This window comes from Rhinolophus sinicus, chromosome 18 (assembly GCF_057876585.1).
Source record: "Rhinolophus sinicus isolate RSI-liver-muscle chromosome 18, RSI-T2T, whole genome shotgun sequence".
NCBI lineage: Eukaryota > Metazoa > Chordata > Mammalia > Chiroptera > Rhinolophidae > Rhinolophus > Rhinolophus sinicus.
This window is the reverse complement of record NC_142518.1, coordinates 1,555,152-1,582,326: the sequence shown is the minus strand read 5'-3', so window position 1 is coordinate 1,582,326 and position 27,175 is coordinate 1,555,152. Positions and strand designations below refer to the sequence as shown.

The 27,175-nt window shown below is 48.5% G+C and overlaps 1 protein-coding gene across 1 annotated transcript in view; it reads left to right on the top strand.

Annotated features, from left to right (window-relative positions):
- PRKX (protein kinase cAMP-dependent X-linked catalytic subunit) overlaps positions 1–27,175 on the top strand; it is a 64,546-nt gene that overhangs the window by 17,234 nt on the left and 20,137 nt on the right. Inside the window, exons 2-3 of the mRNA XM_074324196.2 lie at positions 8,547–8,715; positions 19,399–19,662. Of these exons, the coding sequence (XP_074180297.2) occupies positions 8,547–8,715; positions 19,399–19,662 (433 nt within the window). The remainder of the gene's footprint in view (positions 1–8,546; positions 8,716–19,398; positions 19,663–27,175) is intronic.

The window sequence follows — 27,175 nt, the reverse complement described above, 5'->3', positions numbered from 1 at the left end:
CTTTTCGTGAACGATTATGTGAATGGCTTACCCGTTGTACAATTCATGTTATTACACAACTTTGATACGTTTTCTAGGAGCAAGAAAAAGTTTATAGAGTTGAGTCCTAGCTCTCATACGTGAAATAAGGGTCATTCTCAATAGCTTGGGAGCAATATGGCCGCCAGCACGCCGGGCTGTCTTGTAGACACAACGTGTTGGCGTGACCCGTTCAGCCTGCTGTTGGGACTCGTTCAACCTGTTGGCATGACAAGCTCTTGAGTCATCTGTCTCTGCTGGTGACTCTGTCATAACAACCTTCCACTGCTGTGTTTTGATTCCTCAGAGCAGGGCTGTCCAGTGCAACTTGATGACCAGGTCTCATTATCTGTTGGACACCCCACCCCATGTGGCACTTACGTCTTTACTTGATTTAATGTCCCTTCATTTAACTTGAAACAGCCACCTGTGCTGGTGACCACTGCACTGGATATCACCGCCTTAGACATTTAAGAATCTCTACCATGATGTGAGTAGATAAAATCAGAAATCGCAAATCCACCCTCCCAGGAAGTCAGCAGATCTCGATAGTTTTTAAGGGATTTCTCTGACGTTGCTATTGATAGCAATGGAAACAGGTTTTTGGTAATATTCTCCGCTGTCCCGATTCGCATGACCTCTGAGGTACAACACACGTCCATGAGACCGCCTTTTCCTAATGTATCAAACGTCTAGGCCAGGGGTGTCCAAACTGCGGCCCGCGGGCCAACTGCGGCCCGTGATCCATTGTTAATTGGCCCTCAGCAAATCCCAAAAATATATTTAGTTTACTTAAGTAAACCAGGTGAGGCAATACGTATTTCACCTCGAGTGAGTGGCCCGGCTGTTTGTGTGTTTTACCACATATGGCCCTTGGTGAAAAACGTTGAAAAAGGTTTGGACACCCGTGGTCTAGACGTATAATGACGTTTTCCAAAAGGGATTGATAGCAACTGTAATTTTCTAAATACCTATCGTGCCAGGTCCCAGGTCGACGAGTTATAGTATCTCTTTTATTTTTATACGACCTATAGTTTAAACGTTATCTGAGCATTTCCTAGCAAAAGTCTTACAAGTAAGCAAAACAGCTTCACTGATGGGGGATCCTGAGTTTGTCAACAAGCCAGTCAACTTGTTTGAGAAGATACAGTGAAAATAGTAGTTTATATATGACTATGTGTAATGTACTTGTTTCTAGTCTCTCACCACTGTAACTATTTCTTGTGTCAGGCTACACACACACACACACACACACACGCGCGCGCGCGCGCACACCACCTCATAGCCTACCCCTCCCAAATTTGTATTAAATTGTTAACACACTTTATTTGCAGGAACACGAGTAAAACAGATGTAAACACACATCTAGGAGGGAGTGGCGGGGTCTCGTGCAAATTAGAAATGGCGTCAGGTTTCGGGAGGACCAGAAGCTGATAACAAAGTGTTGGGTAAACGTGGAGGAAGCTGTAGCACGAGAAACATGCACGGGCCAGACCTCAGACCAGCTCTAAGGAGCGTGAGGGGGACGGCAAAGCAGGAAAGCCCCAGAGCCCCCTGGTTTGAGCAGAGAGCTCAGAAAACCATCAGCACCTAAAAACCAGTCTTCTTTGTATGGAAATAGAAGGACATGGGCAGGGGCACTAAAGTTCCCCCAAGGTTTTCACTCCCAGGGTCCCCCGGTCTCACGCACACGTGGAAACTCAACTTTTCCTCTCTAGCGTCTTATCCTTACGCAGGGAAAGACCGCAGACCTGGTGCTTATCAGTAGCTTGTCCTGTTTGAGACGTCGAGGTAAGTAAAGACACGGGATCCCAGAAAAAGCAGATCATTCCGGGGACCGGAGAGATTAAGATGAAAACAAAATGGGAACCGTAAGAGACATTTAAAACACTAAGTCTCACACTTAGTCATCTATTCAGAGACCTTGGAGAAGGTACTGTCTCTCTCGGCCTAAATAGAGGGTTCCAATAAAACAAGAACAGAAAGAAGCTTCTCCATAGGATTGCCGAGAAAACATTTTTTTTTTTTTTTAATGAAAAAATTTTTTTTTTAAATATCGAAAAGGTATTCTTATGCACGCGTGCTGCTTCGGTTACCTTCCCGCAGCTCGTGGCTCTCAGGTGCACCGCTGGAATCTGGGGACATCTTTCCTTTGAGTGCGGGAGGGTGTGTTCCCAAGGCCATGCCTGTTGGGTGTCCATCTCTCCCGGGGCATCAGTAGGCTCTCTGGTAGCTCTCTGTGGCTGTCGTAACAAACCACTGTGAACGTGGGACTCACAGCCACAGACACTCACCTCCCCCAGTCCTGGAGACCAGGAGTGTGACATCAAGGTGTCCCAGGGCCACGTTCCCTCCAGAGACTCCAGGGGACGGTCCCTCCTGCCTCTTCCAGCTCCTGGGGGCTCCAGGCGTCCCTGGATAAGGACAGTTGTCATTGGATTTAGGACACACCCTAATCTAGGAAGGTCTCATCCTGAGATCCTTAACTCATCACACCCGCAAAGACGCTCTTTCCCAGTAAGGTCACCTTCACAGGTACCAGGGATTCAGACTTGAACATGCCTTTTGGGGGCCACAGTGCCAGCCGCCCTGTCCCTTGCCATCATCTCCCCAGGGTCCATTGTGGACTTGGGACGTTCTTCCCCACACAGACTCACTCAGCAGACCTTTTGCACACCTGCCAGGGTTACCTGTCTGTATGGCTGCCATGACTCACTGCTCAGATGCCTACCCCTGCCCTGCAGCCATCTATACCCTCCATCTCATCCTCACCCCCAGTCTTTTCTTTCACGCCTCGGCTGAGCATTCCAAACCCCCACACCTCCACCCGCCAGTGCACCCCTTGTCTCTGGCCTCCGAAGCGGTCTTGCTCTTCTGCCTGCTGGCTTCTCTGAGCACAGGGCAAGCTTTAAAACAAAATGAAAGTGTGCACAACTGAGACCCACCCAGGCATTTCCCTGCTGTCAGCCCCGTGACTTCCTGTCCCCTTGGCGTAAGGATGCCAGTTCGAAGGGTTTCCGAATCCCTGCCTTCCTCCAACCTCAGAAATGCCAGGTCTTTATGACCCTTACCTCCCTGACCTTCCATCCTTCCCAAGCATCGTGCACGCCTTATCCTGCAGTCTGCAGCACCGTCTGATTTCCCTGTGAAACACGACTTCCTCAAAAGTCACGCGGGAAGTTCCATCTAACTCCCTGAGCCCCCCACCTGTCTTCTGAAGTCCTGATGCCGGAACCAGGCCATGAACGCCGAGTGAGCCTGTCACTTGTTACAGCTACGGTGAATCATGTCGACTGTCCACGAGTGAAACGATGTGAGATCACAGAGCAGCCTGTGTGCGTGGCTGCTGTTTCAGTCGTCATGGCGCCCGACACAATAACATAGCGACAGTGGCCGAACAAAGGCCTTATTTCATTGTGTTCACTCGGTGTGTGTTTAGAGAGCCACGCTGTGCTCATAGCCCGTGTTGACGTGGAGTGTGCCAAATGTTTCTGAGCTGGCACTTGGCAGTGGTACACGAACTGGATGGGAGCTGAGGGGTACAAACGCTGCATCTGTCACGACAGCAGGCACTGGACACATTCGATAATACAACAATGCAGGTGCCACGTTTCAGAGCCTCCGTGGCCCCTGGTGAGCTCGTGGCTGCTGCAGGGACAGGACAGGGGTAGTGTTTCTGTCACTAGAGAGATCACTACTGGACGCTGCTTGCTCTAAGGCAGTGGTTCTCAGTGGGGGTGATGCTGTCCCCACCAGACGTGTGGCGATGGCTAGAGGCATCGTGGTTATAACAACACGGGCACCGGAGGAAGTGATGCTGGCATCTGCTGGCTGGGGACCAGGGACGCTGTTCAACACCCTGTGATGGACAGGAGGACGGCCCACATCAGAGAGTCATCCAGCGCCAGTCGGTGGTGGTGGTGCTGAGGCTGAGAGACCTGCCTTAGCACAAGACTGTCTGTCTGTCTATGCTTCTTGACCAAGAGGGAGCTGTCTCCCAGGGACACTGGGCAACATCTGGAAAGATTTTTGGTTGTCACAATTGTGGGGACGGGGTGATGCTACTGGCATCTAGTAGGTAGAGGTCAGGGATACATCAGCCCCCCTCTCCCACCCCTTAGGGAATCCTGCAGCCCCAAATGTCGGTAGTGCTGAGCTCGAGAAACCTGAGCCAGAGGGTAATGCGTCTTTTGTATTTTGTGGGGTGTGGTGACATCATTACGCCCCATCTGGGATGCATTTTAGGGCTGCATGCTTGAACGCGCCGGCCTGTACTGTGGGCGCATGAAAACCAGCCTTTGCTCTTGTTGGTGAAGTATCTGTCACCAGGTGGTCTTCAGGGCTGCAGACACCGGCTCATGTGAGCAGCCAGGCTGAGCCAGGAATCCCAGGCATTTCCTTGCATGACATTTGTGAGTGGGGGGGAGGAGGGACTTCCTGTGTTCCTTTTGTCCTTTGTGATGGTTTGTTTTCTGTCTTGGAGAGTAGCGAGGATAACTTAACAAATAATTTGCAAAGGAAGAATTCCTTTACAAATGGTTCTTAAATCTCTCTTCTGTGTTTATCTTTTAAAATAGGAGAATGTGAAATTGAATGTTGCTTGACTCAACAAAATGGTACGGGGAGTTACTGGTTTCTTTTTTTTGTTGTTTTCTTTTTTGTAAGCTGTCTAGACAAGTGAACTCAGAAAACTAACCCCCTCCCCCAGGGCTGAGCTGAATTCGGTCCACTTTATGCAGCTGACCTTTGAATAAATAGTGCAGTTTTATTGTTTTTTTTTGTTTTTTTTTAAATCTTCATAAGATTATCGAAACCACACTTTTCTTTTTTTTTGGTATGTTTTGATTATTGAGATGTGATATCCATTGCGTACGTTTCGGCCTTTTTTTTTTTAAGATGTTATTGGGGAAGTGGAACAGGACTTTATTGGGGAACAGTATGTACTTCCAGGCCTTTTTCCCCAAGTCAAGTTGTTGTCCTTTCAGTCTTAGTTGTGGAGGGCGCAGCTCAGCTCCAGGTCCAGTTGCTGTTGCTAGTTGCAGGGGGCCCAGCCCACCATCCCTTGCAGGAGTCGAACTGGCAACCTTGTGGTTGAGAGGATGTGCTCCAACCAACTGAGCCATCCGGGAGCTCAGCGGCAGCTCAGCTCAAGGTGCTGTGTTCAATCTTAGTTGCAGGGGGCAGAGCCCACCATCCCTTGTGGGACTCGAGGAATTGAACTGGCAACCTTGTGGTTGAGAGCCCACTGGCCCATGTGGGAATCGAACCAGCAGCCTTCGGAGTTAGGAGCATGGAGCTCCAACCACCTGAGCCACCGGGCCGCCCCCCCCCACCCCGTTTCAGCCTTTTAAAGTGTCCAGTTCTGTGGTTTTAAGTTTAGTCACAGAGGTAGCACACGTTCTTTTAAAAATACTGTTTAAAGTCTTTTTCCCCCCATAAAAAGGAAGTTTGACTCTACTTGTGTGTGACAAAATAATTTCAAAAATTGACTTTTTAAAGGAGAATGAAATGCTTTCGATAAACATTTATTATTTCATGTGTTGCAGTTTATAATCTTTTCTGATATCACTATGAGGGGGAAAATGCCAAGAAAAAGAACTGAGTTTTAGTGATAAATTCATGTTAGGATGTAGTCAGTTATTTTGCAATAATTATGTAATGTGTCAATTTCCTTTATCAATTTGACTTAAATTTTACTATTATATAGATGAAACAGTCCCATAGTTCACAAGTAAAAATTTAAGAAACTTATATAGTGAAATGTATCTCTGTTCTTATCCCCATCTGCCTTCCCCCCACAGTAAGTCCACTTACCATCTTTCACCTCACATGTTTCTCTTGTGATGAGAACTTTGACAATTTACTCTCTTAGCAACTTTCTTCTTTTCACGTGTACTATTATTTATTTTTCAATTACAGGTGGCATTCGGTACGATTTTATGTTCGTTTCAGGTGTACAGCATTGTGGGGAGACATTTGTATAATTCACGAAGGGATCTTTGCAACTTTCAAATGCAATATGGTATTAACTATAGGCATCGTGTAGCACGTTACATCCCCTGAAGTTATTCATTTTATGGATGGAATTTTGTGTTTTTTGACCCCTTTCAGCCATTTTTTCCCCCATCTCACCCACCGTGGGCACCCACCAATCTGTTCTCTGTATCTAGGAGCTTGGTCTTTTCAGATTCCACATATAATTGAGATCATGTGGTATTTATCTTTCTCTGTCTGGCTTATCTCACGTAGCATAAAGCCCTCAAGGTCCATCCAAGTAGTCGCAAATGGCAGGATTTCCTTCTTTTTATGGCCGAGTGATATTCCATCGTGTGTCTTACTGGGCAGAGGTGGGTTATGTGACCATCCTTACCTGCAGCAAAGCTTAAAAAAAACGTGGATTTTCTACTTGCAAATGTCTGATAATGGCATCTGGAGACGTATATTGGAGACCCTCCCAATACCAAGTAGGAAACACTCTGTTGCCCCTTTTCCTTCCAGCTGCGCTGATGGTAACTTAATAACAATGCATTCATGTTTTCTTTGTCTTCAGTACATTTAAGTGGACCGAGTTCAAAATGACAGCCTGCTGGTTTTGTCTTCCTTGATCACGATTGCATACCTGTGTCGTGTTGTCACCTGCTTGTGCCGTTGAGGGACTGGCCACATCTCCCAGGGTAACAGGGCATTTGCGTCAGTGCCCACGTACCCTGATGTGAGTTCTGAATGTTTACCACTCGCACAGCTCGGAGAAAGCAAGCTTAAAAGATGTCTCAGACAGAAATGTAAAAAACAAAACAAAACATTCTGTTGTCCATCCAGAGCTGTGTTGTTTTCCACATAGGCATAGAGACCCCCTCCGTTGAAGGTCAAATACAGGTGCTAAAAAGACAAAATATTGTCTAGGAAATATCATCAGGGAATGAATGGGCTCCTTATTGCGGGCAGTAGAGAGAGAAAATTCAGAAGAAAGGGCCCAAGAGGAAGAAGAAAGATTGAAAGACACACAGCCTCTTTTTTGTTGCTAGAATCTTAGTGTGCGGCAAGACATTTATGTTTTGCATAGTAATCCACCTGTCCTATTGGAGAGATGAACCATATGAGGCCAAAAGTGTTCATCTGTTTGCCCAAGTTCATAGATCAAATCAAAGTCAGCACTCAGACTAGGTGACTGTGTCTTCCATTTCCATTCAAATGCACGCGGCTCAATAGAAACACCAGTGTTTGCATAAAAACCCCTAAACTATCCCTTCACTCTCCCCAAAGCCCTGTCCCTACTTCCTCTCTGTTTTGACCTGATTCCACATAATTGTATCAACAGGATCCCGCTTTACTCCCATGCAATTCCATCTTTACTTCCCAATGATCTTTTCATGAGAATAGACTTAAAAAATGTATCGTTCCTCATTTGCTGCTTCTTTTTTTGTTACTGATGCTTTATTATGTGAATATTGAAAGATTGGGTCTTTAAAAGTTGACTTACAGAAAATGCTAAAAAAAAAAAAAGTATTGCTTGACTTTGTTCTTGTTTTCATCTTGCTTACCATGTGCAGTTCCAAACTCTATAAAGAAAAAAAAAAAGGAAATCCATTGTTGTGTGGTTATGTTGGAGCAGTTTTTAATGCTCTAGCCATCCTTGAATTCATATTTTTCCTGTTTCACCAGGCTGATTGCCATTTTTTCCAGTCAGGATGCCTTGTAAGTGGACTGTTTTCTGCATTTCTGTGCTCAGGCAGGAGACCTTTTCCCCTGCGTTATTTGTTAGACCGACAGGGACAGAAAAGATAGCTGCCATTTATAAGCGTCCTGAGTGCCTGGCCGCACACAGGCAGAGTTCCATTTTTCTCTCTTCTCTGGCCATCGATAAAGTTCCTTTGGACTTTTGGTTTCATAGTTGCATCAAATGACGGCCAGCCTGAGTGAGGGGTAGAAGGTAAGCTCCATACAAGGCTCAGAGGACGAGGAGAGGCTAGAAGAAGGAGGCAGACGGGGAGGAAGAGGGAGCATTTGGGTTGAAAATGCCCCACCTGGGTACAAAGGAGGGTTTGGTTCCCTGATTTCCTTGCGTATTTGTAGTTGGTTGCAAGTCTTAAATTGTCCTGCGTCTCTATTATTATCAGCATCACTTTATTCCAGTCCGTGGCCCATTTTAAAATAAAAACCAAGCATTTTGAGCAGGCGATAGTGTGCGAAAGAGCCTTCTTGGGGAACGTCATGTGCCCTGTCTTTAGGGAAAAAGCTCGAAGAGAAGAAGGCACGTTGAAGGAATGCATTTTGCACACTTTCCCGTTGTACGTCTCCTTCTATGTGTGTGTGTATCTGAGTGTGTTCTCATTTGCACACGTGATGGCCCCTAATTGAAGAACGTTTCACAGGCAGGTGCCCTCTATGTGAGCGTGTGTGTGTGTGTGTGTGTAAGAGGTGCATTCAGTTGGTAACTCCAAGCGTGAGCTTCTCAGCAGGTGTGTCACGCAGGAATGATGGGCTGAGCCCTCGGTCTCAATGCAGCCTGGGTTCTCCTTCCCCTGCAGGCACAGGCACGTTCGGGCGGGTGCAGGTGGTCAGGCAGAAGACGGCCAAGCGTTTCTTCGCCCTGAAGGTCATGAGCATCCCGGACGTCATCCGCCTGAAGCAGGAGCAACACGTACACAACGAGAAGTCGGTCCTGAAGGAAGTTAGCCACCCGTTCCTGGTCAAGCTGTGAGTATGCCTCGGGGCTGCCCCACCTGTCCCTCTGATCCTCACCGTCCCTGGGACCCCGAGCGACCCTGGGCGGGGCTGCCCCACCTACCATGTGTGCGTGTGACCCTCAGACGAGCCAGGTGCCACCTGAGACAGGGGTCCACTTCTGATGGTGCTCAGATGATGCTGCAACGGCTGCTGAGCTGGGGCGGCCGGGCCCCCACACACGCAAGTGCTGCTTCTAGGATGTCTGCCCTGCTCAGGCAGTCGAACATCCACCGGGCGTGGGTGGCCCCGCCGCAGACTGTGTCGCCCCTCCTTCCAGCGGGGTCAGCTTCACTGGCTCCCTGGAGGGCCTGCCACCGTTCGGGGACCTCAGCCACCTTCTCAGCTTAACTCAGTCAGGTCGTTCCTTGGGTTTCTAGTTGACTGTTAGATGTCTCCGTGTAGACATCCCACACATGCCTGCAGGGCAACGCGCCCCACGTGGAGCGGACACATCCCTCTGCCCCCATGCGCTTTGCTGGTACAGAGGGAGACCTTTCCCACCCAGGTGTCAGACATTCGGACGCCCAGACGTGGCTGTCTGTCCCCAGCCGTGACGGCCTTTTGCCCACGTCCCGCCCCTTTCCTCTGCCGTCTTCCTCGCTCTCCTCCCCAGCTCCTGCCTGACTCAGGTCCCCTTTCTCTGCCCTGAGTTTCTGCCTCGGGCCTCCCCATGTTCTTGCCCCACCCCCACCTCGCTTCCTTCTGAGGCTCTTCACTCTCCGGCCATGACCGTCCTCCCCACACACCTCCCCACTGAGCTGCGTCTCTGCCTACGGAACAAAAGGGGTTCCCGGAATCGAGCCCCAGTGACGTAACGCCCTGTGAAGGGCTCGTGAAGTCCTGGCCTCTGGCCTCCCTCCCTCCCCCCTTCCCGCCATCATCCGGTCACGGGAGTACATTTGCAGTAGAAGGTGCAAAGTGCCATCCGTGTCATCGCTCCAGGGCTCCTCGGGGGCCACCGTCCCCTGCATGCCTCCTTCCTCTGCGTCCCCCGTCCTGCACCCCTCCTAGCTGACTGACACCTGCCTTTTCTCACCGTCACACCTGCCCGCATGGGGACAGATGTCCTCTGCCATGCTGTTGAAGCATCTGCGTGCACCCCAACACAGGGAGGGACACCCCGAAACTCAGACACCAGAGCAGTGTCCGCTAAGCCTGAAGCGGCATCTTCCCAGAGCGGGGATGTGGGCCACGCTTGATGGCAGGGAGAAGGGAAGCAGTTGGCTTTTTATTTTACTTTCCTTTTATGGACTGAGAAGACGGTCTTGTGCCAAAATGAGGGGCCCCTGAGCATCTCATGGTTTCAAGTCATGGAAACCAAAGTAGCACCCACAGCAGGGTCACACCCAGTCTCTTGTTGGGTCCCAGTGTGTGTGTGTGTGTGTGTGTTAGGGGTTGGGCTTCTGCCAAATATGGGGTGTGGTTCAGAAGGTGCTTTGTACGCAAGTTTTCCAAGGAAGACAGTGCACCTGGCATTCCGGCGTGGCCTCTGTTTGCAGTGACATTGGTGACATTAGGAGAACAGGGACGCACAGCGAATAGAATTCATGGTGAACACGAGACGTCTCAGACGTTGTTGACAAGAAATGCGTTTCGAGACGCGTGAGGAGCCCAGTGGGAGCAGAGGTGGGGACTGTGGCAACTCCAGGTCACCCCGTCGTATGTATTCTGGGGTGCAGGCTCACCCCTCAGGCATCGTTAGGGTGACCTTGTAGGGCATGTGCTTCGGCCCTTGGGTGAGGAGCCCCAGTGCTGGGAGTGTCACCCTGTGCGGGTGGCTGTCCCACCCCAAAGATGTGTTCATGTCGTCTCCCACACCTGAGAACGGGCCTTGTCTGGAAACGGGGTCTTCGCACGTGTGACTGAGTGAGGGGTCTGAGGTGAGGTCGTCCTGGATCAGGGGGCCCTGAACCCAATGACAGTGTCCTCATCAGAGACAGAAGAGGAGGGACACAGACACAGAGGAGACGCCACGTGGAGACGGAGGCAGAGATGGGAGGGAGGCGGCCACCAGCCCAGGGACGCCTGGAGCCCCCAGGAGCTGGAAGGGGCAGAAGGGACTGTCCCCTGGGGCCCCTGGAGGGAGCGTGGCCCTGGGACACCTTGATGTCACATCCCTGGTCGCCAGAATGGGGAACGATGGATTCCTGTGGTTTTAGGCCCCCTAGTGGGGGGCACTGTGTTACAGGAGTTGCAGGAGATTTCATACCCTGTCACCTCCTGGAGTGGGGGTCAGCTGAGACGATGGGCAGTAAGGTGTTTTGTTGGTTTGTTTGTTTGTTTGTTTGTTTGTCTTACAATTCAAAAGTCTAAAATCCCGGGAAAGAGCCCCATGGATGCAGGGGGCCGGGTAGAGTGTTCAAGTCAAAGTCTGCAGGATGGAAGCCTTGGGCTTTGGGGAGTTACGAACGAACGGGGAAAGGGAAGAGCTTGCCAATTCGAGCCTCAGTGAGGCGAGCTGCTTTCTGTGGTCAGAAGCCACGAGCGAGGACCCGCTAATGGCGGCTTTGCTTCCCGGGCAGTGGAGTCCAAAATGCACAGGGACGTCTTCTGTCTTTGGCTGTGTCTTGTTTTCAGTGAACTACGTGAGTCGTGTATGTATTTATTTATGTAGAAATTATTTTACTTTAGAAATAGAAAGCATCCTGCCAGAAAAAGAGAAAGACACACACAAAGGACCTACGTAGTTGAGATCACAGTCTGTAAGCTCTAGGTTTGGGGGAATGGAATTGGACCCAGGTGTCCGATTTGGCTAATTTTTATCTTTGAAGGAGTGAGACTTCCCTGTACCTGGCTCCATAATCTGCCTGTTGGTATGTGACCTTGACTTTCCTCTTGCCTCCACCCTCCCTGGGGCAGGTCAGAATCCAGTACCATCTTTTTATACTTCACGTCCAGCTGGGGGTGTGGCTGGGAGGCAAGAATTTTGTTTTGTCCTTTAGTCTGCGAGGGACCTCACGGTCATTTAGATATTCTGCTCAGGGGGTAACACTTCACCAGCTTGGGGGACACATGTGGTGGGAAGTCCTTTAAAATCCCCTGATGTTGGTCAGTATTTGTTTGCCCAAAGCACAGATACAGCATGTAAAACAAGGCAGGCTCTGGGTGCCACAGCTCTCGTAAAATGCATAGGATCTTGGCACATTATTGTCAAAATGGGTGCTGTAGAGTCTTAGCACTGATACGAATTTTCAGGTTACCTTTATCCAGAAATGATGGAAAAAAGACGCTTCCCACTGCGTTAGTTTGCTTGCGCCACAATAACCAAGGGCCACAGAGCAAGTGGCTTAACAAGAATTTATTTCCTCCCGGTCCTGGAGGCTGGAGTCCGAGACCCAGGTGTCCCAGGGCTAGTCCCCCCTGAGGGAGGCCTCTCTCCTGGGCGTGTGGACGGCCGTCTGCTCCCCGTGTCCTCACGTGTTCGTCCCTCTGTGTGTGTCTGTGTCCTCATCTCCTCTTCTTATAAGGACCCCGTCCTATTGGAGCAGGGCCCACCCTAGTGACCTCATGTCACCTTATTTAACGCCCCCAAACACAGTCACTCTCTGAGGTCCTGGGAGTGAGGGCTTTGATATGTGAGTTTTGTGGGACCCCACGCATCTCACGCTAAACAGGGACGTCTGTGAGTGTGGAATTCCCCTTGAACGACCGGGCGCATTCACCAGTGGCATTATCAGCCTTCAGTCTGTGAGCTGCTACCGCCTGTGGGTTTGGAAAGATGCCAGGCGCTCATCCAATACACATGAAGGGACAGCGTGCTGTTTGGGGAGGAAGCCGTGTCCCAAGGCCGGCTGAGCCAGGGAGAGAGAACTTCAGAAGAGCCGAGAAACTCAGGGACCAGGGCGTAGAAGAATTGGGACCAAGTCACAACGGCCCGGGAGAAAGGCTGGTCGTCTCCCCCGAAACCAGCGTCCTGTGACCACCCGTCCCTCACCCGTTCTGCGTGGAGAGATTGCTGGCGTCTTAAGAGAGATTGTAGATAGATAGAGAGATAGACAGACAGACAGGATCCCTGATGCTTAGGTAGGTCTCTGAACCTCACATACTGACATTTGTGCTGGATGACAGACACCTGGGAAGTGTTTCACCCACATACCACATGGCGAGTCCTTCTCGTTCCTGGTGCAGGGACATCTTCTGTCTTCACTGTGAGGCATTCGCGTGCCCGTAGCCTAGACAGCACGTGCCCAAAGCCTAAAGGAAAGATCTTTGTCAAGAGCAGAGCCTTAGATCTTCTCTCACTCAACATTCGTCCACGGGCCGGTAGTTGGGAAAAGCGTTCCTTAGTTTTTCTGATGGTTGAGGAGGAAAGAACAGAGAGTGCCACCTTCCCAGCCCTCTAAGCAAAGATCTAGAAATAGCCATCCTACCTCTTCCGTCATCGCCTGCAAGGAGCAGATGTGACAGAAGGGACGCAGACACCGCCCGAGTCCTGTTCCTGGTTCATGCCCTAAGATGATGCAATGGATGAGTTTCGTGGGCAAGCTGGACACTTATAAAAGGGAAGTTTAAACTGCGGTGACAGAGGGACAGTGTGAAGTCCCCAGTGGATCGAGGGGTCACAGATAACGAGGGGATCACCTACTCGGTGAGGCAGGGGACGTGGGGTTGGGATGAGGTGGACACGTTGCAGAGTTGTGCAGAGGGGGAAGGGTGGCTCACGGGGTGTGGGTGGGAGGCCCCTTCCAGATGCAGAAGGACACGGCAGCTGCTGGTTGGTCACCAGGGGTCCAGGACGCAGTGAGCAACGTGACTCTGCGTGGGACTCAACTCTGGGTGTGGACGGGGTGAGGACATCGATGGTGGTGGGCATTATAAATTAGAAGAGGTGACACAGAGGGTCCGGCAGGGTCCCTCAGGGGTTGATGGCAGGTGGTGTGGGCACAGCAAAAGCCCAGCCTGGGCGCCTAGCAGATGCTGGGCTTCCCTGTGCGTTCAGGTGGGGGCTGGTGTGCGTGGCTGCTGACAAAGGTGACACGCTTCTGACTTGCACAGCCGTGTCCTTGGGGTGACACACGGCTAGGAAGCTGAGCAGGAGAGAGAGCGGATTCTCGTTGGGATACTTTGAGGGCAGAGGACCAGTCTTGGAAGAGAGAATCACTGTCATCGGTGGGAGCCGTCCGATGCAGCCACCGAGGGTGGGGGACCCTTGGGGCCAGGAGCAGAAGACGGCCGTGAGGTGGGGGGAAGGGGGAATAAGCCCAGGTCACCTTGAGTGGGGGGTGGAGAGACTGGTTACCACGGAGCCAGTTCGGAAAGGAGAAGAAACGTTCCAGAGCCTCAGATTGCACGGAGAGATGGGGCCGAGGAGATAGGGTGACACGGGCCATCTTTCCTTCTCTTCGTCGGTGGCACACGTCCAGGTCCAGCTGTATTGCAACATTTGGAGAGATGACAGCAAACGTTAAGCTAGGCCTCTGCACATGGGTGCGGCTGACTTCCAGGTCCCTGAAGATGCCTTAGGGTCGGGGCCCTGGCTCAGACGTTGCAAGCAGAAGACGATGTAAAGATGGAAAGTGGTTGTTTCGGATACAAAGCTGCTCTGAGCTGGAGTCTCCGGGACAGGCCGAGGGGCCGGGGTTAGAAACCTCCTGAGACATTGCACACGACAGAGGCTTTCTGCTGTTCCCGATTCATAGGTTAATACGCACGTGTGGACACATGTAACATTTTAATTCGTTTCTCAACTGTGGTAAAATGTACACGGCATACAATTGTCTGTCTTAACCGTGTTTTGGTGTATAGTTCAGTGATGACAGGACGTTCACGTTATTGTGGAACCAAACCCACCTTCATCGCCGGAAGTTTCTCTTCTCCCCCAACTGAGACTCTGTCCCCATGACACTAACTCCCCATTTACCACCATCTACGTCCTGTCTACGAATTAACTCCTCCAGGGACCTCCTGTACATGGAATGACGCAGTATTTGTCGTTTTGGGACCGGCTGTTTCACATAGCATGGTGTCCTCACAGTTCATCCTCGACCCAGCAGATGACAGAATTCCCTTCCTTTTTTGTGGCCGCATATTATTCCACTGGACAGATGGACGGGCCCGTTTTGCTTATCTTCTTGCATCTCTTGGCTGCCGTGAATCACGCAGCTGCGATCCTGGGGCAGACAAATCTGTTCCCGTCCCTGCTGTCAGCTGCTTGAGTTGCATTTTCAGCATCTAGTTCTGTGTCTTCCGTGTTGATGAAGGGGGCTCACGTGTTTTCTTTTGTTTGTTTCTGTTTTCTTTCCCGGCTTGTCTTGTGCTTGCCTTTCTTCCTCCCACCTTCCTCATCCTCAGGGGTCCTTTTCTCTGTGCTTAAAGCTGTTTGCACGTACACACACGCACACACACACATATGCACACACGTGCACACACACACAGTGTGGACATCACTGAAGCATATTATACACACTTTCGCCTCTTACCATTTCCCCTTCAACCTCATGGAGGGCCCCGCAGACATTTTTGGGAGGACACGTTCTGGGATGTGTGGTCGGGGTTGAGGACGTGCTGAAGGTGAGGCCAGACATCCCCAAATTCCCATGGAGAGAAGCGAGGCCATGCAAGGTGGGAGACTGGACGTTGGGGAAGGGGGCAGGCGTGTGTGCACGTGCGCCCCAAATCGGGCCCTCATCCCCCGTGACCAGGCTTGCTCCGTAGTTCAGACTCAAGGTCCATTCTGTTCAGGTGCTTCACAGGCCGTTCAGCGTCCTTATGTCCAAAAGCAGAACCTTGACCTTCTTCCTGGCCCCTTATACTCACAGGTCCCTCCTTGCAGCTTCCCCCACATGGTCTCCCAGGCCCTGTGTCCCATCGGGTGCCGTGTTTGGTGTCCTTTCTTGGCCTCTGTCAGGGGTCCTGCCCTTTTCTCTTCTAAAGCACGTCTCAGCGTCTGTCCACTTCAATGCCATCGTCCCAGAAGCTGAGTCCGTTCATCTGGGTCCCCTTGTTTTCTTCTCAGTGTCCTTCCCAGGGCTTGTCCACTCCTGAGCCCAGCCTTCTCTCTGCCTTGAAAATCAGACAGTGCCGTTCTTGGCTTTGAAATCCCATCAGTGGGTCCCCTCCACGCATTCAACAGAAGGAGGACTCTCTGCCGTGTCTCCACGGTGCCAGCTGGTACCTCACGTTCCAACCTTCCTGCACGCCCCTCCCTGGTCTCCTTAGGGCAGGGATGCATCCAGCCCCCGGGTCTTCCCAAGGCCTGTTCTTGCCATGACTCCACCCGGCGTCCCGTGTTGACTGTTTAGCGTCAGCTCCCCTCCTGACCTGCAGGACTCAGGACACCCCCAGCTGGATCTGCCCTTCCCGTCACTGTATGTCTAAGACAGGACGTCCCCTGGCACAGGTGGGTCCTTGGCCAAACTCTACCCATTCAGTGAGGAAAAGAATGGCTTACGGAGGTCAGTACAGAACGGGGTTCGGGAGTGACGATGGATTGATGTTGTTCGGTCAGACTGATACTCCCTACGGACACTTCTGCCCCCAGAACTCGCCTCGTTTTGTCTTGTCACTTGTGGTAAACCCTCTCACTCTCTTTTTGCCTTTGCATTTGTATTTTTTATCTACTTGGTACAAGGGACGGTGTCTTGCCCGTAATGAGAAGCGTTCGACCAACAGATGGGCTGATGCAAGTAATCTTATTTCTGATTTTTCTGAACTTGGATTTTAATGTATTTGTGGCCACACAGATGCCTTCCTGTCAGCCCAGAAGCCCCAAGTGGTGACTTCATGTTTGTAAACGTTCCTGGGATGGTGAGTTGTCTTCCTTGGGCTATTTCGGTTCTTGTCATTGTTAACACCAAACTCTTTACAAAGTCTCTCCATGTAAGAAAAGACTTATTGGGGGAGATTTCAAGGAAAGATGTGCCAGAGGAATTTTTTTTTTTTTTAATTTTCTCATGATATTCATTTGATGTTAGTGATTTGGAGGAAGGTGGGTAAATCAGGGGTGTCAGGAGTTGTTTTTTCATAGCCACAGTTTTCTGCTCCCTTCTCAAGGATGCTGACGACTGATGGCTTTTGAGTGTGGCGTGTGTAGGTAAAAGTGACTTATGCCCCTTCGTACATAGTGTCTATCTTAGGCATTGTGATTTGTCCATCTCTTGTTTGATTTTAGAGGTATTTGTGGAACAAACTTACCTTGTATGGCCTTTTATCGTGGTATAATTCTCCCCGCTCAATCCCTTGTGACATTTGACAGTAATGTTGTCATCTACAATAAGAACTATGTATGTGGTTTGTCTTATGTATTTGGTGTCTTTGGTTAACGAGGTGACTTTCGGACCACACTTAGGGACGGGGGCTGGTTGCCTGGAGAACCAGCAGCTGATTAAAGGGTTGGAACTTACAGTCCCACCCCGTGACCCTCCTCAGAGAGGAGAGGGGCTGAGGTGGAATCAGTCACCAATGGCAGATTCCATCAATCGTGCCTGTGTCGCGAAGCCACCATGAAAACGCAAAAGGACGGGGTTCACAGAGCTCCCGGGTTGGTGACACGTGGCGATCTGGGCAGACTGGCACGCCTGGCAAGGACGTGGAGGCCTGTGCCCTGTGCATGTCTTCCACCTGCCTGTCCCTGAGCTGTATTCTCTCATAATACACCGCTGATCAGGTGAGTGACCTGTTTTCCTGAGCTCTGTGAGCCGCTCCAGCAAATTAATCAAACCCAAGTAGGGGGGTCGTGGGACCCTCTGATTTGTAGGCAGACGGTCAGAAGCACAGGTGACAACCTGGGCTTGCGACTGACGTGTGAAGGTGGGGGACAGTCTTGTGGGACCGAGCCCTTCACCTGTGGGGTCTGACGCCCCCTGTCTCTGGGTGGGCTGTGTGAGAACGGAGTGGAATTGCGGGACACCCAGGTGGTGCCACAGAATTGCTTGTTGGTGTGGAGCAAAACCAACAAACCCACACGTTGGGATGGGGAGCGGAATAATACACACTAAACGCTGACTCTTCATATATGTATTGTCTGCCCCATGAATGACACTGCATCAGAGCCGGACCCCAGCTGACCGAATCTGAAATCTTTGAGCCGCTGCTCCAGTCTGGGTCACCTAGTCTCACCCACGTTATTATTAGGGACCAACACACTCCACTGAGTGGCTTGATCCGAAAGGCCCTTTCTTGCCTTTATCGCTAACTCTCTCTCGGCGTTGTTCTAACCTCCTCCCCTTGTTAGTTATTTCTCTGATGGCCCTGGAGGGTGACATGAGGTGGCCCTGGAACGTGGGGAGGCATGGTTTTCAAGAGTTGAGAAAGGAGCTGGACTGATTATTCGCCTGGTGGGAATTAATAGATCTGGCTGTAGGATTTTTGATAGACCCCATTGTACGGGCTCACCAGTCAGGTGTTATTTGCAGCCTGCACCCTATGTCCCCACCTGGGCATTGAAATCACTGCAGGGTTCTACGCTCACCCTCGGAAACAGTGTGGCTGTCTGTGATTTTCCTTGGAGTGCGTCTGTCAGTCCTTACAAGCTACCTCCCCCAACGCTTTGTCTTCCTTTCACTTTACTGTATTGGGGTGGCCCGTCCCAGCGGGCAGGACCCTCTGGTAGGTAGATGGTTCCCTGAGCTGCCGCCTCATACGGTGGCCGGTTCCCTGGGCTTCGTTTATTTTTGGCGAAGCCCAGATGGACACTGGTCATTGGCCAAGCTTTGCAGGAAAGCAGCGGTCGTATTGTCCTGTCCCAAGAGGATGTGAGGGCGTCATTACAGTGTCACTGGTGCCCGATCTGGGTTCACATCGTCCCGTGTGTCCCCGTGCCCGCGGGTGGCTCTCATTGGATGGCCCCTCAGCTGGGCACACTCATGCCTCTGAATTCTCTAAACACATGGCCCTCTGTTCCAAAGCGCTCTTCTCTTTATGCCGTGTTTCCTTACGTGAAAATGTTCTTCCTCCCTCAACACTTACCTCCCTTCCCCAAGACTTCCAAAACACGGATGTGACACAGCCTTTTTTTCCCTCTCTCCCCACCACACTTTCTCTTCGATCCCTTAGTGCCGCTGCCTTGTGTTCCATTAACAGAGCTAATCGAGCCTCTGAAAGGACGATGCATCTCTTCTGACTCTCTCGGGCAAGGTCCTCCCCGGTAATTGCCCAGAGATCTCTGACTTTGGGCTTTGGTAATGGCCACCTTTTCCTGGCAGGTGTTGTAGAGTCAGTGCATTAATTTACTGTAAGTTTCCAGGCATGATTACAGCTCTGGGTCCCTGAAGATGTGCCCGCTGTGTATGCATTTGCTGGAGATGCCAAAAGCAAATATCACACACTGGGCAGCTTAGAAAAAACAACAGACTTACTTTCAGGGATATAGTTCAACCTATAGCAAGCTGTTAGCTAGTGTATTATCTAAACACGGTCTTTACTCTCCTCCATTCTGAGACCATTGCACGTTTAACAGGATGCCCATGTCTTCGCATTTTCTATCCATGTAACCGCTGTGTATGCTGTATGTTAACGTTTATGTGTACCCATCATATCTATATGGGTCTTAACGTCCATCCATATGCACACGTTTGCATACGTCCGTGTATGAATATCTGAATATCCTTCCATACCCGTATCCTAATGCCCCCCGTGCCCACATCCTGTCACCTGCCCACACCTGCCCCCTGCATCGCTCATGGGGCCCCTTCCATCACCGTCGTGTCCCCGCAGGTTCTGGACGTGTCACGACGAGCGTTTCCTCTACATGTTGATGGAGTTCGTGCCTGGCGGGGAGCTGTTCAGCTACCTGCGGAACCGGGGGCGGTTCTCCAGCAACGCGGGACTCTTCTACTCGGCCGAGATTATCTGTGCCATCGAGTACCTACACTCCCGAGAAATTGTCTACAGGGACTTGAAACCGGAAAACATACTCCTGGACAGAGATGGTCACATCAAGCTCACCGACTTTGGGTTCGCGAAGAAACTGGTAGACAAGTAAGTGACCGTTTCCGCCCATTCTCTGTTTGACTTACCTCCCTTGGTGTAATGTGCTCTCAGTCCATCCAGTGTGTCCCAAATGACAGGATCTCCTTCTGCTGTGTGGATGAATAATAATCCATGGCATATGTATCACGTTTTCTGTATCCATTCATTGGTCACTGGATACTTGGGTTGTTTCCATGTCTTGGCTACTGTGACTAAAGCTGCGGTGACCATGGGGTGCAGATATCTCTTTGAGACCCTGATTTCCTTTCCTTTGGATGAATACCCAGGCGTGAAATGGCTGGATGACACGCTAGTCCTAGTTTTAGGTTCTGAGCACCCTCCATACCGTTTCTCGTTGTGGCTGCACCAATTTGCGCTCCCACCGACAGTGCACGAGGGTTCCCTTTCCTCCACGTCTTCACCAACACTTATTATCTCTTGTGTTTTTGATGGTAGCCATTCTGACAGGTGTGAGGTGACACATCTCAAGGTAGCTTTTCTTTTGATCAAAATTATACACACGTACTGGACTCAAGGAGCTTTCTCTCTACCCCCTCCACCCCCCACCACCATTTTCCATTCTCAACGACAACCACTTTCAACTGTCAGGTCTGCCCATCCAGTTTTCCTGGCCCCACACTTGGGCAGCTTCCAGAATTGTACAGCATTGTCTTTTTGTCCCCTCTTAGTTTTTGTGCATTTCACTTAAAACGTTTTTTAAAATCATTCTTCCTTATAGTTTGGGAGTGGGTAGAGCCGAATTTGTTTAATTCACCATCTTGATAAGAAGGGAGTATGTGTTTAAAAACATTGAAGGCATCTTTATATGGTATCTTGCTTTTCACGTCTTAAAATGGTATCTTGCTTTTCACGTCTTAAAATAACAAAAAAAGAAGTCCACTTGCTGAACAAAAAATGAGTTCCAGTGTTTTCTTATGTAAATAAAGGTCGAGTACATACACAACGCATAAATATTTGTGTTTCAGATTAATTCTGAAATGATGATGTTGATTTCCAAACAATGGAATTTCTGGGATAAACGTTCTCGTCATTGCTAAAATCAACCAGAGAGTTGATTTTATTAAGAATCGTGACCTAAAATACTCTTACATAGTTCCGTACAAATACCTTTTGGCTTAATTCACCCCCGTGATCCAGAATGCTCTATTGAATTGGGAAGATGTTTGTAAGTACTGTGTATAATTAAATAATACATAACTTATAAAAGCCCAGTGTTCAGCCTAAGTGGGGCTAACGTACTCGCAAAGCCCTGTGTATTGCATTTTCTCGCCGTTAGTGCCTTGTTCTGTAGAAAGTGCATTGTCTCCCTTAGGAATAATGCAGCCTTTCCTATAAAGAATACAGGAAACACTCTTAATATTTTATTAATTTTTTTAAAATTTATCAATTATAGTTGGTATTCAATATTACATTAGTTTCAGGTGTGCAGCAAAAATCCTCAGCAGAATATTAGCAAACTGAATTCAGCAATGTCTTAAAATCATCATACACCACGATCAAATGGGATTTACTCCTGGGAGGCAAGTTGGTTCAATATCCGCAAATAAATGAACGTGATACACCACGCAAACAAAATTAAGGATAAGAAACACTCAGAGTAGTTTAAATCCCTTGCATTTAAGCCAGGAGTACCTTTTTCATGAAAGCACTGGGGGCTTCTCTTGGGGGCTACACGTTTGATTTGAATGCAATTCTAGATTTTGAGTTCAAAGAAATGAGTAAGAGGGAAATGTATAAAGGTGGGTGATGAAACTTTGTTATTTTCTATGTTGGTACTTCCTTTCACATCAATCCCAAAATCATTTTCTAGGGGTTTTGTTTCGTTTGGGGATTATTTTGCTGTGGTTTTTGCTGTGGTTTTTCTTGTTGTTTTCATCCCCTAATAAGATGTAAGCTTACTTTCTTGTATCCCCAATTGCTCCCCAAATTGTACAATTAGGCATTAAGGAGAGACACATCCGGACAGAGCCGGAGAGAGTGTGTGCTAATATTTCTAATGTCATCACAGCTGCTGATAATAACATGCATTCCTAATTTTGTCGCCCTGGACAATTTTAGTCATTTATGTGCCTAAAATGGCTGTTTTTCAACAGCAATGTTGTCTAGTCACCTCACATGTCATTTGAAATTTTCAAATCACCTTGTTTTAAAAAGTAAAACAAAACAAAAAATAAAAAAGAATAACAAAAAAAAAAGTAAAACAGATGTATATAATTTTAATAATAGAGTCTGTTTAACTCAACGTATACCAAGTACGACCATTTCAACATACCAAGCCTTGTAAAAGTTGAGTTTCCATCCATGCATTTTTGATACTAAGATTTGCAAATGCCAGGTATATTTTATCCTCATGGGACGTCTCAATCCGGGCACTAAATTTCCTTGAGAAATACTTGCTCTTAATTTAGTGTCCAGAGACATTCATAGTTGTAGAAACAGATTCACAAGCTCTCCAAAAATCCCTAGCCTTTTATCAGTAACTGCGTAGAGTTTCTGTTTTTAAATTTTAGTTAGAATTTGAGCTCCTCGGTACATTTCAAGGGCTCAGCGGCTGCACATGGCTCCCGAATTGGACAGGCAGCCCTGGAAAACTCACTCCTGTTGTCCCAGGTGGAAATTTCTGCATTTGTGGGACACCTGATTTGGGGGGCCATGTTTCACTCAATGACTCCTCTCTCTGATGGTATTTAGAAAAGGGCCATCCTGCGAACTCCTTGTTATAGTTACAATCTGATTTTCCCCTATAGGACTTCACTGATTATATTTCTAAGAATAAAGCACGTAAAAACCAGGGGCCTTCACCTAGGTGAGTGGAGACCTTGTGTTAATATTTTTTCCAGGTTGGTTGAGAACACTCGTGCTGCCCCCTACTGGCAGCACGTGGTATAGGACATACCCTTGATTGGTTTTTTATTCATTTTATTTGGAAGTCTGATTCTAGTGAATCAGAAAAAGAAAATGTTTCACATATTCACTTGATTATAAGTTTGGCAAACCATGTTCCTGTCTAGTTAATCCATTATGTCCATTTAAGATTAAATAGATGTGGTCAGTTCAGTACGTAACATCAAGCAATTAATTTACTTAATGAACAGGCTGTATTTTGGGAAAGAAAGCCTCGTTACGTTGAAAGAAAGCCTCTTGATATTGTTGTTTTTAGAAAGAACTTCATGTTTCTAATCATGGGTAGTGTAGTTTGAGAAAATATGTTTTTGGTCTTTTTTTCTGCTTCTCATTTTTCTTGTATTAAAATGTTTTGCATACATTATTATTATTATTTTTTTAAAGCACTCCTAAAATACTTAGGGACAAACTAGAATTATTGTTGATTTTCTAAATGATCACAGAAGCTACTGACGTATTTAATTTGACCTTATAAGTAGACTACACAGCATTCCTTTTCGGATATGGGTGTCTTCCTCTGTAAACAGATCTTTTGTAGTTATTCTACTGTAGTTTTTTTTTTTGTTTTAAACTGAGATGTTAAATTGAATGCTATCTTTTGAATTTTCAGTTCGGGTATCTTCCTAGGGGTAACAGCCATCATAATATTTTCCAGTTGTTACCGAACATTCGAACATACACAAAAGTAGAGACAAGCGTTTACATTACATCCTTGTGTGCCCATTACCCAGCCTGAATAACTGTCAAAGCTTTGCAACCTTATGTGATCTTTCTGCCTGCCACATTTTTGTTTCTGGAATTATTTTAAAGCTAGTCCCCACCGCCCTGTCTCTTAACAGGTAATTAACTTTACAAAAAATAACTTTAACACTGTTACTGCATCTTACAAAATTAAAGACAAACATCCTTAATATCATGCTGTCACCCAGCCAAGATGCAAACTCCTAGCATCTCAAAAAAATGTCTTTTTCTTTCCCTGCAAACCAAGGTTTCTACATTACATTTGGCTGATTTGTGTCTCACTTAAAGTTCACTCTTTTCCCACTTTTTGCCATTTATTTACCAAATACACTGGGTCACTTGCCCCGTAGGAAACCCTATAGTCTAGATTTGGCAGCTTTCTCCCTTGTTTCTCTGTCCCCAGTATGCCTTGTAAACTGGTGGTTAGATCTATCGATTGGATTAGATCCAGGGTTTGTTCTTTCCTTCCTTCTTTCCTTTCCTTTCCTCTCTTCCTCCCTCCCTCGCTCCCTCCCTAACCCTAACCACCATCACCACCATCATCATCACCACCATCACCATCACCACCATCACCATCACCATCACCACCATCACCATCATCACCATCATCACCATCACCACCATCACCACCATCACCACCACCATCACCACCATCACCATCATCACCACCACCATCACCACCATCACCATCATCACCATCATCACCATCATCACCATCACCACCATCACCATCACCACCATCACCATCACCACCATCACCACCATCACCACCATCACCATCACCACCATCACCACCATCACCACCACCATCACCACCATCACCATCACCATCATCACCATCATCACCATCACCACCATCATCACCATCACCACCATCACCACCATCACCATCACCACCATCACCATCATCACCATCATCACCACCATCATCACCATCACCACCATCACCACCATCACCATCACCACCATCACCATCACCACCATCATCACCATCACCACCATCATCACCATCACCACCATCACCACCATCACCATCACCACCATCACCATCATCACCATCATCACCACCATCATCACCATCACCACCATCACCATCACCACCATCACCACCATCACCATCACCATCATCACCATCATCATCACCATCACCACCATCACCACCATCACCACCATCACCATCACCATCATCACCATCATCACCATCATCACCACCACCATCACCACCATCACCACCATCACCACCACCATCATCACCATCATCACCACCACCATCACCACCATCACCACCATCACCATCACCACCATCACCATCACCATCATCACCATCATCATCACCATCATCACCATCACCACCATCACCACCATCACCATCACCATCATCACCATCATCACCATCATCACCACCACCATCACCACCATCACCATCACCATCATCACCATCATCACCATCATCACCACCACCATCACCACCATCACCACCATCACCATCATCACCATCACCATCATCACCATCATCACCATCATCACCATCATCACCATCATCACCACCACCATCACCACCATCACCACCATCACCACCACCATCACCACCATCACCACCATCACCACCATCACCATCACCATCATCAACACATAATTGTCACCATTATCGCCATTGCTATGGACTGTATTGGATCCCAAATTCATGTGTTACAGCTCTAACCCCCAATGTGGCTGTATCTGGAGCTAATGCTTTTAGAAGATAATAAAGGTTAAACGAGGTCGTGAGAATGGGGTTCAAATCCCTCAGGATTGATGAGCTTATAAGGAATTCATTTCTCACTGTTCTGGAGGCTTGACGTCCAAGACCAGGATTTGGCCAGTTGAGTTCCTGGTGGAGTTCTCTCCCTGGCTTTTAGGCGGCCTTCTCACTGTGTGCTCACATGACAGAAATGTCTCCCCCATGCCCCTCTCTTCCTCTTATAAGGACACCAGTCATTGAATTAGCCCCATCGTAATCCAATATGACCTCATTTTAACTTGATTACATGTGCAAGACCCTGTTCCCAAATAAGGTCGCATTCACAGGCACTGAGGTTTAGGACTTTTGGGGGGATACAGTTCACCCCCCACCCCACTCCCATTCACATCCCCTGGAAGGCAGTGGGGCATTAAGGTCACATGAACATCTGACTTCTGTACTTGACAGAGAATCCCGTCTTTCCTTGGCTGTCACGCTCTCCTCCCCTCTGCTGTAGCGGACCTGGTAACAGTGAGCAAACTAAGAGCAGCGGTGTCACCTTGCCTTCTGTCCAAGAGCCAAGCGAGCAAAACGAGATAAGACCGGGGGCATAGATAATTCAGAGCCCGACCAACAGCGGTGTCCCAAGTACACCCAGGGCTCTTTGTCCCATCTTCCCATGTGTGTAGCATTCTGAACCTCTTTATAGCAGCAATGCCTCTGTGCCTTCCAGAGGATTTGGGGCTCTTTGGTGGAATCCCCTACTCGGATGAAGTGTCAGCCTACCCAAGGCTACTTAGAAACTGGAAATTCGTACAACCTGTGCCCCTTACCCTGGGACGGAGCCCAGAAGAGACTCACCTTTCCAGCTGTAAGTGGAGACGCTGCCTCTACGACAGGTACAATTACCTGTGGCCACCTCCACTTGGTCTTAGTATGAGCCAAGCCCTAAGGCTTCCAGCTACCTGAACAGGTGACCTTGGATGTGCTACCAAGTGTAGAACGTGATGAGAGAATGTACATGTGAAGTGATCAACCATCCTCTTAATTAACATGTCCATCACCTCACACAGAACCATTCTTTATGTGACGGTGACAACACCCAAGGTCAGCAGCTCTCTTAGCAAATTTCAAGCACATAAATATACTATGATTAACCATCATCACTTTGCTGTATGTTAGGTCCCCACAACTTGTGCTGTAACTGAAAGTGTATAGCCTTTGACCAACATTCTCCCATTTCCTCCTCCCGCCCCCCAGCCTCTGTGACTGTTCTCTGTTTCTATGCGTTTTACTGTTTTACACCCCCACATGTACGTGAGGTCATATAGTAGTTGTCTTTCTGCCTCTGGCTTCTTTTGCTTGTGGGCATATTGGCTTCAAGCTTGGTCCATCCACGTTGCTATAAATGGCGGGATTTGCTTTTTCCTGGTGAGTCATATCTCCTTGTGTGTATATCAAACGTTTATCCGTTCATCCATCAACGGATACTGAGGGCGTTTCCAAGTCTTGTCCGCTCTGAATAGTGCTGCAGTGGGCGTGTGGGTGCACACATCTCTTTGAGATCCTGGTTTTTGTTTCCTTTGGATAAATATCCAGAAATGGAATGGCTGGGTCAGATTTTTTTAATTTTTGGAGGACCCTCCATCCTGTTGGGTTTCCATAGTGGCTGCACCCATTTACATCCCACCAAAGTTCTCTCTCTAGGTTTCTTCTTATAAAGACACCAGTTATTGGATTACAAGTCATCTGAATGGCCTCTGGTTAACTAGATTCCTTCTATAAAGACCCTGTTTTAAAATCAGACTACGTTTTTCACCCAGCCCCACCAACTCCCTCCCACCTGGCTACCACCAATCTGTTTTCTGTATCTATGAGGCTGTTTCTGTTTTGTTTGTTTTTTTCGATCCCACACTTTGGTGAGATCCTATGGTATTTGTCTCTCTCTGTCTGACTCATCTCACTCAGCATAATACCCTCTAGGTCCATCCATGTTGTGGCAAATGGTAGGATTTCATTGTTTTTCATGGTTGAATAATATTCCTTTATTTGCACGGACCACATTTTGTTCATTCATCAGTTTGCCCTTTTTTTTTTGAAACGAGGAAATGAATACAATGACACATACCATGGTAT